The sequence below is a fragment of the Hypanus sabinus genome, chromosome 10 (genome assembly GCF_030144855.1).
Source record: "Hypanus sabinus isolate sHypSab1 chromosome 10, sHypSab1.hap1, whole genome shotgun sequence".
In the NCBI taxonomy this organism is placed as follows: domain Eukaryota; kingdom Metazoa; phylum Chordata; class Chondrichthyes; order Myliobatiformes; family Dasyatidae; genus Hypanus; species Hypanus sabinus.
The window spans coordinates 79,937,203-79,949,801 of record NC_082715.1 but is presented as its reverse complement, the minus strand read 5'-3'; the positions used below and the strand labels follow the sequence as shown (position 1 = coordinate 79,949,801).

General features: G+C 42.4%; 1 protein-coding gene across 4 annotated transcripts in view; it reads right to left on the bottom strand.

The window, feature by feature from the left end:
* The window catches only part of heatr5b (HEAT repeat containing 5B), a 139,940-nt gene extending 127,383 nt beyond the window's left edge, over positions 1-12,557 (bottom strand). The window contains exons 1-4 of one of the 4 annotated variants that reach the window (XM_059982183.1): positions 12,418-12,554; positions 12,018-12,051; positions 4,080-4,148; positions 2,278-2,486 (exon numbers count right to left, since the gene is read on the bottom strand). In XM_059982183.1, coding sequence (XP_059838166.1) covers positions 2,278-2,403 — 126 coding nt within the window. In that variant the 5' untranslated portion in view covers positions 2,404-2,486; positions 4,080-4,148; positions 12,018-12,051; positions 12,418-12,554. Of the gene's footprint in view, positions 1-2,277; positions 2,487-4,079; positions 4,149-12,017; positions 12,052-12,417 lie in introns of all 4 variants that reach the window. The other 3 variants (XM_059982184.1, XM_059982185.1, XM_059982182.1) reach the window with 3 other exon arrangements.
* Positions 12,558-12,599: the final 42 nt, after the last annotated feature.

The following is a 12,599-nucleotide window of genomic DNA, read 5'->3' as shown; positions in this document are numbered from 1 at the left end:
TTGTATGTGGTGTATGATCTGTTATTTTTTGCAGATGGATAATTGCAAATGGGCAGCATTTACACAGTATTCACTCAGATTGGGGTGTGGATGGCCAAAACATCCCAGCTCTCCTGGTCTGGTGGGACCCAAGTCATAGCGACCTTAGACGTATGGAGTTCGAGAATGGTGGTTTTCTCACCACTGAGTCCATTGGCTTGTTAGCGGGGGGGTTAACCAGCCATGTTTCTAGAAACGCCCAGTAAAAAGTGGTTTCAGGAGAGTGCACCATGGAAGAAAAGGAAGGCAGAGGGATACCAGAGGAAGGCGACCCAGAATGGAGAATGGAAAAAGAGTGGGGGGGGGGGGGGGGAGGGAAGACACTACTAGAAATTAGGGAGGAGTAACCTCCAGGCTGGAGGTTACTCAGATGGAATACGAGGTGCTGCTCCTCCAATCTGAGAGGCCTCGTTGTGGCAGTAGAGGAGGCCATGCTTGTTTGCTTTTGTATGCAGTACTTGTTCACTCAAAATAAAATCAATGCAATACAGTATAGGTATGGGAACAGAGCTGCTTATGAAAGAGTATCCCAATACTTTGTCAGAATTACATTGCATTGTATTCTTGTGCACAACAAAAAATGTCATGTTATATGGCCAAAACAACACATTCACAACATCCACATCCTCACTGTTATTGATGGGCAAGTAACTTTGGAGCAGAACAAGGCTGCTTAAAGTTTAGAACTACTGCCAGGATGATTTCATGGATAGATTTTCTTTTGATAAATAACGATGAGTAAACCAACATTTAATAAATGGGATCAGAAATTACTGAAAAATACACCAATTAGAATATTACAAACACCCATTATTCACAAAATATTTAACTCATAATTGTATAACTATAACTCAAAGATTAAAGATTAGCTTTATTTGTCACATGTACACTGAAACATACAGTGAAATGCGTCATTTACATCAATGACCAACATAGTCCGAGTATTTGCTGGGGGCAGCCCACAACTGTTGTCCTACCTCTGGTGCCAATATAGCATGATCACAGCTTACTAATCTTAAGTGTGCCTCTTTGGCACATGGGAGGAAACTGGAGCATTCGGAGGAAACACACACCATCATGTGGAGAATCCTTACAATGATGGGAACCGGAACCTGATCTCACAGCTGGAGCTGTACAGAGTTACACTACCGTGCTGCCCATAATTCAGAATAGCAAGATGTACAGTGTACAGTGGTACAGTGAGTAGAGCTGCAGCCTCACAGCCAGAGAGGCCCGGGTGTGATCCTGACCTCAGTCACTGTAGTGCTGACTCTGCATCTTCGCCCCGTGTCTGTGCACTTTTCCTCTGACTTCCAAGAAACGTGGGTCCGTAAAATGCCCGTCGTGTGCAAGTGAGTGGTGGCCAGGTGAAGTTGATAGGAGTAAGGGGAACATAAAGTGGGTTGGGGTAGGATTAGAATAAAATAATTATCTTTAGCCTCAGCAAAGACCTAATGGGCCAAAGGACCTGTTTTCTATGCTACATTTCCATGACCAGAATTTAATCCAAATCTCTGGTGCAGTCTGTGTCTCTGGAGCTCTCCCCAAGTTCTCTAGCTTTCTCACATCCCAAAGATCTGCTGGATGCTAGGTTAACTGGCTACTATAAAGTAGTACTATTACAGGCAAGTGGTAGAAGAACGTAGTAGTTAGTGTAATGCTATTACAGTGCTAGCTACAACATACAGGTTCAGTTCCCACTGCTGTCTGTAAGGAATTTGAACACTCTCCCAGAGATCAGCTGAGTTTCCTCCAGATGCTCCAGTTTCCTCCCACATTGCAAAGATGTACAGTAGGGTTAGTGAGTTGTGGGAGACCGTACGTTGGCACCAGAAGTCTAGGGATACTTAAGGGCTGCCCAGCATAATCCTCACTGATTTGATTTGATGCAAACAGCATATTTCACTTTGTGTTACCTGTCATAAACAAAACTAATTTTTAATCACAGGGAAGTTAATGGACTCGAGGGAGAGAGAAAGGGGATTGATCTTATTGCCCCAAGACTGGCATAGATTTGATTGGCTGAATGTCTGTCATTTATCTTGTAAGGAAATATGTATTAAAAATACAAACTATTGTTGAGATTAAGAACAACCTACTGTACAACAAAAGTTAGGACTGAAAATTTACAGATGCTGTTGTATTTAGTCAACAATTGCCTTTGCTACAAGTGTTTTTTTTGCTAATTATTTCTTAAACTAATTACACACTTACAGAATGGTCCGAGTTTTCACATACCTTATTCGCAGCCACAAGTACTTTGTTCAAGAAACGTAGCCATTCAAAGATAAATACAGGCCTCTTCGCCTCAGTTATCTGTGCCAGAGCTTCCTCATTTAATAATAAACTGTGCGCCAACTCCATCCCTCTGAATAATTTCACCAGCAGTCTACAATTCTGACTGACTGTGCAGCCTGCAGGAATGTTTCCAGGTTAACAATTCAGTCCTGTTTCAAAAATATATATAATTTAGATTATCACTGTATAGCTGGTGCCTGTCCAAAAAGAATTAGCTGTAAGTTAAGCACTCTGTTTCAAGGGATATCTGGCTTAAAATCATTTCATTTAAGCTTCATTCAGCTGGCTGTAGTTACAGATCAGTAAGAGCCAAAGTAACATCAATGTGGTGCTGGGTTTGTTTCTAACATAGAAAAGCAGAAAAATTATGCTGAAATTGTTGCACCTCTGTTGTATCTTTTATACATTTTTCTAGTTTCATTAAAAGAACAGAGGCATTGGAGAAGGTGCAAACCCCTTTTGGAATTCTCTTCACAAGAAGGCAGCCCATATTTGACACTCCCCCCCATTGCACTATCCCACCCTCATCCAATTGCTGGGGGGTTAAATCACTATTTTAAAACTGGAATCAATACACTCAGGCCCACATAATGCTGATCTGTTACAATGTGGTTATTCAATTCTTTACTGAATTTATTTAAATTACAAAAATACATTCTAAACAATAAAACTTCTCAAGAGTGACCAAAGAGTAAACATTCAATAAGCCAATGAGAGCATTTTACATCCACTCTGAGCCAATCACAGTCTATTACGTTGTAGTTCACACTGCCTCCCCCACACATGTAAGCGTTCTGGCTCCCTCGCCAATTTATTCCATTTTCAACCATAAATCCTGCAACTTCCAGTGTGGGCGTACATCTAAGATGTCTAGGAAAAGCATTAGCATGGATGTGAAACTGCAAATGACATAGCGTTTGGAAGCTGGTGAGCGTCAGGTTGATGTTGGCACTTTTTGAAATTGACTCCATCAACGATCAAAGTGACCCTAACTGGGAGTGAAGCAATAAGGCAGAGGACTGTTCTTGACGTGATTTCCTGCTACCAAGAGCTGTTAGAAGAAAAGGAAACTTAAGAAAAAGGCAGTAAAATCTCGACACCTACTTGAAGAAGGCAAAGTTAGAGGAGGACCAACAGCCTGGTCTCTCATCTAAGATGTAACAACCACCCGCCTGCCTCCGCTGCGGCTGTGATATGTTGCGGCTCCACTGATGTACAGGTTAGGCCTATTTGTGCATTTGTTACTCCACGAATTACTGCATATACATAAAATATCATATATCCCAGGTTTCTTTTCATCAGGCACACACGTCCATTTACATAATGTTATTAGTGACCCCGCAGAGCACTGACTTACATAGCACTCCACCTTCGAGGAGTTAGCTTCAGTGTTAAACAGGGTCTGCAGTGTATCTCTGATTAGCAGAAACACTTGTGGTTACGGAACCAAAGTAGGAAGATTGATGGGACATGATCAAACTGAGGGATTCAACATGTTCATAGGGCCAGTTGGCTTCCTGCCTTGGTCTTATAGCTGAAAGCACGGTTGTCTACAATCTCAGTCATTTCTCGACAATGTTGCACCACTCAGAAGACACTGATTAATGAAGCACTGGTACTCAAAGTTAACAAAATAAATCATACCTTGGAAGCTTCTTGCTTTCCACTATCCAGTGACTTTTGCAAGAAGTAAACAAGAATGGACAGATCTCTGTGGAATGAAACTTAGCCGAAATTCTCACCTTATTCTTAAGTAATGATGTTATCTTAATGACCATTCATCACTGGCTCTCCTACCAACAATGGGATACCTTGGAAAAAGTAAAGCGTGGAAAATATGCCACTAGAAGAGCAAAATTAATCGTAAATAGAACACGGTATTGTTTAATATTCATCAGAAGGAAAATCTTGGATAAACTGAATAAAAGTTCATTCTTTCTCTCCCCACAACTGATGCTGAATACTTCCAAATCATTGTTGACCATTTCAAATATCCAACATCCAGTTTTTTTGGTAAATTAATTGCCTTTGAATTAGGAGGCTTGGGTCTAAACTTTTATACAATAAACACATAATAGCTAGCATATCTATGGTTCCTACAGGAAGCACTAAATATAGACTGCTGTTCTGACATGTGAAAGAGAAAATGACACCGAAATGAAAAACATTAGTAAATTATTTATCTGTCAAAATAAGGTACAAATTATGGCTTAGATGGTGCCTGACATAATAAGGTATAGACTGTGACTGACCTACAGAGAATAGGGTTAAATCCCACTCCAAAATCTAGACTGACTTTCCATTGCCATTCTGCTCAAGTGTTAATTTAGAGGGATTCCTCCAGGTTTTCCACAGAGAGCACCAATCTGCATTCCTACATAGAAGAAAAGTACTCCTAAACCATCATTTTGAAGAGCAGGTGAAGTTCTCTGGTTTCTTGGCCAACGTTTACCTTCTACCATTATCTAACATAGAGAATTATCACATTACAGTGTAGGAGTTTGCTCTTGCAAAGTGGCTGCTGAGCTGTCTACAGTGATAATCCTTCAAAATAAATCATTACTCACAGAGATCAAAGTGGGTTTATGATTTTAAATCTTTTAACATGAGATGCAGATCAAATTTTTATAAAGCAGTATTTTATGAAAACTACAGCAAGAACAAAGTCATTGGGAACTACAGCACAGAACAGGCCTTTCAACCCATCTAGACCATGCCCATTGACCTGCATCACAGCCCTCCATCTTCCATCCACGTACTTATCCAATCTTCTCTTAAATTATTGGAATCCACATCCACCACTCTGGCTGACAGCTCATTCCACACTTACACCACCCTGAGTGAAGAAGCTCCCCCTTCAAATTTTCACCCTTCACTCCATGAGATCTACAAACCTCAGTTCCAGAAAAGTTGGGATATTTTCCAAAATGCAATAAAAACAAAAACCTTTGATATGTTAATTCACGTGAACCTTTATTTAACTGACAGAAGTACAAAGAAAAGATTTTCAATAGTTTTACTGACCAACTTAATTGTATTTTGTAAATATACACACATTTAAAATTTGATGGCTGCAACACACTCAACAAAAGTTGGGACAGAGGCATGTTTACCATTGTGTTACATCAACTTTCCTTTTAATAACACTTTTTAAGCGTTTTGGAACTGAGGATACTAATTGCAGTAGATTTGCAATTGGAAATTTTGTCCATTCTTGCTTGATAAAGGACTTCAGCTGCTCAACAGTCCGTGGTCTCTGTTGTCTGATTCTCCTCTTCATGATGCGCCATATATTTTCAATAGGAGATAGATCTGGACTGGCAGCAGGCCAGTCAAGCACACGCACTCTGTGTCTACAAAGCCACGCTGTTGTAGCCCGTGCAGAATGTGGTCTGGCATTGTCCTGCTGAAATAAGCATGGACGTCCCGGGAAGAGACGTCGCCTTGATGGCAACATATGTCTCTCTAAAATCCTAATATACGCCTCAGAGTCAATGGTACCTTCACATACATGCAACTCACCCATGCCGTGGGCACTGATGCACCCCCATACCATCACAGATGCTGGCTTTTCCACTTTTCACTGATAACAATCAGGATGGTCATTTTCATCTTTGGCATGGAGAACTCGACGCCCATTTTTTCCGAAAACTAGCTGAAATGTGGACTCATCTGACCACAGCACATGGTTCTACAGTCTTTCAGTCCATCTGAGATGAGCTCGGGCCCAGAGAACTCGCCGGCGTTTCTGCATAGAGTTGATGTATGGCTTCCTCCTTGCGTAATACAGTTTCAAGTTGCATTTCTGGATGCAGCGACGGACTGTGTTAAGTGACAATGGTTTTCCGAAGTACTCCCGAGCCCAGGTGGCTATAATTGTCACAGTAGCATGACGGTTTCTTAGGCAGTGCCACCTGAGGGCTCGAAGATCATGCGCATTCAACAGTGGTTTCCGAACTTGCCCTTTACGCACTGAGATGTCCCTGAATTCTCTGAATCTTTTCACAGTATTACGTACTGTAGATGTTGAAAGACCTAAATTCTCTGCAATCTTGCGTTGAGAAATGTTCCTTTTGAACTGACTAACAATTCTCTCACGAGTTTTAGCACAAAGGGGTGAGCCACGACCCATCCTTGCTTGCAAAGACTGAGCCTTTGATGGATGCTACTTTTATACCCAGTCATGATACTTCAGCCTGCTTAACGTGGAGTCTTCTAAACCGGTGTTACTTGAATATTCTGTGCACTTTTCAATCTTATTTTAACTCTGTCCCAACTTTTGTTGAGTGTGTTGCGGCCATCAAATTCTAAATTTGTGTATATTTACAAAATACAATTAAGTTGGTCAGTAAAACTATTGAAAATCTTTTCTTTGTACTTTTGTCAGTTAAATAAAGGTTCACGTGAATTAACATATCACAGATTTTTGTTTTTATTGCATTTTGGAAAATATTCCAACTTTTCTGGAAATGGGGTAGTTCTGGTCTCACCCAAGCTCACTGGAAAAAGCCTGCTTGCGTTTACCCGATCTATACTCCTCAAAATTTTTATACTCCTATCAAATCTCCCCTCATTCTCCTACGCTCTGGGGAATAAAATCCTAAAGTCTTAATCTATTCAAACTTTCCCTATAACTCAGGTCCTCAGGTCCGGGCAACATCCCTGTAAATCTTCTCTGGACTTTTTCAATCTTATTGATAGTTAGGATTAAACCCAGATTGGCAGTCCTGAACAGTCCCAATGGATGGTCCAGGAGTTACGTTCATTAAGGTTGCAAATCAGAAATATATACTTAACCCAAGGAAAGGAAAGAAGCTCCATGTTTAATTGCAAGTTCTGAAGTTCAACACCTTCCTCTTTGCTACAATGTCATGGCTATACTCTTTTAGCACCACTAGGACAACTTGAGGCAAGAACAACCAAAGCATTACATAGTCACAAGCCAGTATTTTCAATTTTAAACCTTGACATATCAAAAGGCAGTTTCAACACTCCCTAAGTTCACAAAAGAAATTATTTAGTGTAAACACATCCTTTTAAGTTGCTTATAGTACAAGTACTGTATACTGTAAATTCCGTAATGCACCTGACAAAGATCCATGCAAAAATCAAAAGGTTCTGACTATTCCTTTAACTAACCATGTTCAAATGTTTGCATATTTCCAAACTGTTCAGAAAATAAAACTGCATAGAAAACATAAAAGTATAATCACTTCTAAAGGTGGAAGCAGGAAAAAATTGTGGGAAATTACGATTCTGTGTTTCTAATTGCATGCATCTGGATTCCAGAGGTTGAGGAATTTGACAAATTCACACTGATATCACATTCAGCTCACAATGTATTAAATGCATATAACCTTTTAATGATTTTGAAGTATACCAAGATTAGTTCAGTGAAGTACGAGAGACCTTAAATATAAAGTGACTGAGAAAAACAAATGATAGGTGTAAAGCACACAAGATGCTGGAGGAACTCAACAGATCAGACAGCATCTATGGAGGGGAATGAACAGTAAAAGTTTTGAGCTGAGAGAGAGCGAAACATCAGCTTATTTATTCCCCTCCACAGATGCTGCCTGACTTGCTGAGATCTTCCAACGACTTGTGGGTGTTATTCAATTTTTCCAGCATTTGCAAGATCTCGCGTAAATGACAGCTGCAGAACACATTGCTCAAGTTCTTGACTACATTCTTTATATGTTGAATAAGAATGCTACCCAAATCAATGGAATTTTTTCAATAAACATTCATTTGAAATAGGAAAATAATCTTACAACTCAGGATGGGTGTCTGAGGCATAAAATTATGCAAACCTGACTGAAAACCCTTGTTCGTTCTCCTACAATAGAATGCATGGTCCATTGTGACAGATACTTAGGCAACCACCATTGAAACTTTGTAGACTGCACTGCCTTTGAAAAACAGCACATATTCAACTGTAGGACAGAATCCCAAACATGATTGTTTCTGAGACATCAGCTGTCACAGGTAACAATGCAATCGCTATCACAGCTCAGCTTCACTGAATTTGTTGTCAAATATGCCTAATAAATTTAACCAAACCTCCACCACAGATGGTCCGATAGCTGCAAGAGGAGGAGGGTTTGACACAGGACATTGCACAAAAACCCAGAACTACAAAAACACCAACAGACCCTCCAAAAACCTCATTCCTTAAGGGGAAAGGATCTTCGCCAAGAAGACATATGAAGTTGGGTGGCAAAAGTGGAAGCTTCAGAGCCAATTACCAGACCAGAAAAGAGGTCTCTGGTGAGCTACTTTCCTTGGCCTATGCCCTAGTGATGAGCTTAAGACACAAAGGTTGCAGGTGTTGTGGAAAGTGTGGAGGGCCGTCAGAGGTTACATTGGGACATTGATAGGATGCAAAACTGGGCTGAGAAGTGGCAGATGGAGTTCAACCCAGATAAGTGTGAGGTGGTTCATGTTGGTAGGTCAAATATGATGACAAATTGTAAGACTCTTGGCAGCGTCGAGGATCAGAGGGATCTTGGGGTTCGAGTCCATAAGATGCTCAAAGCAGCTGTGCAGGTCGACTCTGTGGTTAAGAAGGCATACGGTGTATAGGCCTTCATCAATTGTGGAACTGAATTTAGGAGCCGAGAGGTAATTTTGCAGCTATATAATACCCTGGTCAGACCCCAATTGGAGTACTGTGCTTAGTTCTGGTCACTTCTCTACAGGAAGCCATAGAAAGGGTGCAGAGGAGATTTACAAGGATGTTGCCTGGATTGGGGAACATGCCTTATGAAAATAGGCTGAGTGAACTCGGCCTTTTCGCCTTGGAGCAGCGGAGGATGAGGTGACCTGATAGAGGCGTATAAGATGATGAGAGGCATTGATTGTGTGGATAGTCAGGGGCTTTTTCCCAGGGCTGAAATGGCTGTCACTAGAGGACACAGGTTTAAGGTGCTTGGGAGTAGGTACAGAGGAGATGTCAGGGGGTAAGTTTTTTACTCAGAGAGTGGTGAGTGCGTGCAATGGGCTGCTGGCAATGGTGGTGGAGGTGGATACAATAGGATTTTTTAAGAGACTCCTAGATAGGTACATTGAGCTTAGAAACATAGAGGGCTATGGGTAAAGCCTAGTAATTTCTAAGGTAAGGAAATGTTTGGCACAACTTTGTGGGCCGTAGGACCTGTATTGTGCTGTAGGTTTTCTATTTTCTAAGATGGTGGTACTTAACCAAAAGATTCTAATAAAACTGTCAAGGGCAGTACTCAAAGTGAAATTCTAAAGAGTACAATAAAGTATATGCCAACGATCAAAGACCACTGTACATTCCTGACAGATTCCAGTCAATAATTTTAAACATCACCAAGCAGAAGTCAGTTAAATCCTGTACTGTCAAACACACACTCAAGCTACCAGTGCAATGTATGTGGCTGTACCTGGTGGTCATGTATCACACAAATAACTTCATAGATGAATGACATTCATTTTAATGTAACTCAGAACATGATAGATGTTGCAGTAAACTCCATAATCCCTCAAGTCTACCAAAGGCCATGCCCAAAAATGGCACCTAAAAGAATATTTCTGCTTGATTCTCATGTGGGGGGATGGGTAAATCAAGAGCACAAGTGAAATGATGAGTAAGTAAGTAGAGGTGAGTAAGACAGAGTAAAGTGATTGGATACGGAGCTTGAAATGGAACAATAAGAATGACAAGCAAATAACAAGTAGGATAGACAAAGGAGAGTCAGTGGATATCGTTTACGTGGATTTTCAGAAGGCCTTTGACAAAATGACGCACGTGAGGTTGCTTAACAAGATAAGCCCATGGCATTACAGGAAAGATACTAACATGGATACGAGATTGACTGACTGGCAGGGAGCAATGAGTGGGAATAAAGTCAAGTCAAGTCACTTTTATTGTCATTTCGACCATAACTGCTGGTGCAGTGCATAGTAAAAATGAGACGTTTTTCAGGACCATGGTGTTACATGACACAGTACAAAAAACTAGACTGAACTACGTATTAAAAAAAACACAGAAAGCTACACTAGACTGCAGACCTACACTGGACTGCATAAAGTGCACAAAAACAGTGCAGGCATTACAATAAATAATAAACAAGACAGTAGGGCAAGGTGTCAGTCCAGGCTTCGGGTATCGAGTCTGATAGCTTGGGGGAAGAAAAGTCTGGTCGTGAGAGCCTGAGTGCTTTGGAGCTTTTTCCCCAGATGGCAGGAGGGAGAAGAGATTGTATGAAGGGTGCATTGGGTCCTTCATAATGCTGTTTCCTTTGCGGATGCAGCGTATAGTGTAAATGTCCGTAATAGCAGGAAGAGAGACCCCGATGATCTTCCCAGCTGACCTCACTATCCGCTGCAGGGTTTTGCGATCCGAGATGGTGCAACTTCCAAACCAGGCAGTGATGCAGCTGCTCAGGATGCTCTCAATACAACCCTTGTAGAATGTGATGAGGATGGGGGGTGGGAGATGGACTTTCCTCAGCCTTCACAAAAAGTAGAGACGCTGCTGGGCTTTCTTTGCTGTGGAGCTGGTGTTGAGGGACCAGGTGAGATTCTCCGTCAGGTGAACACCAAGAAATTTGGTGCTCTTTACGATCCCTACCGAGGAGCCGTCGATGTTAAGAGGGGAGTGGTCGCTCAGTGCCCTCCTGAAGTCAACAGCCATCTCTTTTGTTTTGTTCACATGAAGAGACAGGTTGTTGGCTCTGCACCAGTCCGTTATCCTCCTCTCTGTGAACCTCTTCTGGTTGGCTGCTGGTAACTTGAGGTGCTCCACAGCAGTCTGCGTTGGGGCTACTTTGCCTCATGTTATATGTCAATATTTGGATGATGGAATTGATGGCTTTGTGGTTAATTGCCCCTAGCAGAAGGAGGGGCAAGTTGGACAGTATGGGAGAATAGGGAAAAAAAAGTGGCAGATGGAATATAGTGCAGGGAATTGTCTGGTCATGCGCTTTGGCAGAAGGAATAAAAGTGTAGACTATTTTCTAAACGGAGCAAAAATTCAAAAATCTGTGGTACAAAGGGACTTAGGAGTCCTCGTGCAGGATTCCCTAAATGTAACCTGCAGGAAGGCAAATGCAATGTTAGCATTCATTTGAGAGGACTAGAATACAAGAGCAATGATGCAATGCTGAAGCTTTATAACACTTGGAGTTAGCAGTTTTTGGTTCCTTATCTAAGAAAAAAATGTGTTGATATTGGAGAAGGTCCAGAGAAGGATTCCAGGAATGAAAGGGTTTCTGTATGAAGATGGTTCTGGGCCCGTACTTGCTGGAGTTTAGGAGGAGGGGGTAGGGGTAATCTCATTGAAGCCTACTGAGTATTGAAAGGTCTAGATAGAATGGATGTGGCGAGGATGTTTCCTATTGTGGGGAAGTTCAGGACTAGCGGGGACACCTCAGAATATAGGGACATTCATTTAGAACTGATGAGGAGGAATTTCTTTAATCAGAAGGCAGTGAATCTGTGGTATTCATTGCTACAGACAGCTGTGGATACCAAGTTTATGATTAGTCAGAGCATCAGAGGTCTTGGGGAGAAGGCAGGAGAATGGGGATGAGAAAGATAATAAATCAACCATGATCAAATGATGGAGCAGACGACGAGCCGAACGCCCTAGATCTGCTCCTATGTCTCATAGTCATAACGTCTAAATGATTGGGGAAGCTATGCATACTTACGGGCAAAATGTCAGTGGGTCACAGCGAAGTAGACCTAAATAGGGAGGACAGTCCATGAGATAAAGAGGAGCAGCTACAAGCATGGCCTAGATAAGGTGAAGTCTTGATGGGTTCTGTTGGGGTGTGGGGCAGGGTAGAGTGGGGGCAAATACCGTATGTACCTCCAACTCACGGGCAGTAGCGGTTGATGGAGGGGGGGGGGGGGGGAGGTGTTGGTGGTGGTAATACGTGTCCGGGCAACGCAGGGATATGTGTCAGAGCAAGGTAGTGGGAGTGTCACGGCGGGCTGGGGGCGTGGATGTCCCGCCAGGTACGGGGCACAGTCCCTGGGCCATAGCAGACCAGACTAGACCGGACCGGGCCCCGCTACCGCCTGACCTCCTTCGGCCCAGCTACTCACCATTTTCCGGGTCGAACACCAGTCTCCGAAGCAGAGGCGTAAGGAAAGGTTCCGGGCAGGAGCAGGCGAGCCAGTCAAGGCGCAGAGTCACTCCAATCAGCGACACTAAAGCTGCGGCCACAGTTCTCAGCCGTGCGCATGCGCACCCACAGCCCAGTGTCAGAGCGAACACGCGCTCGTCC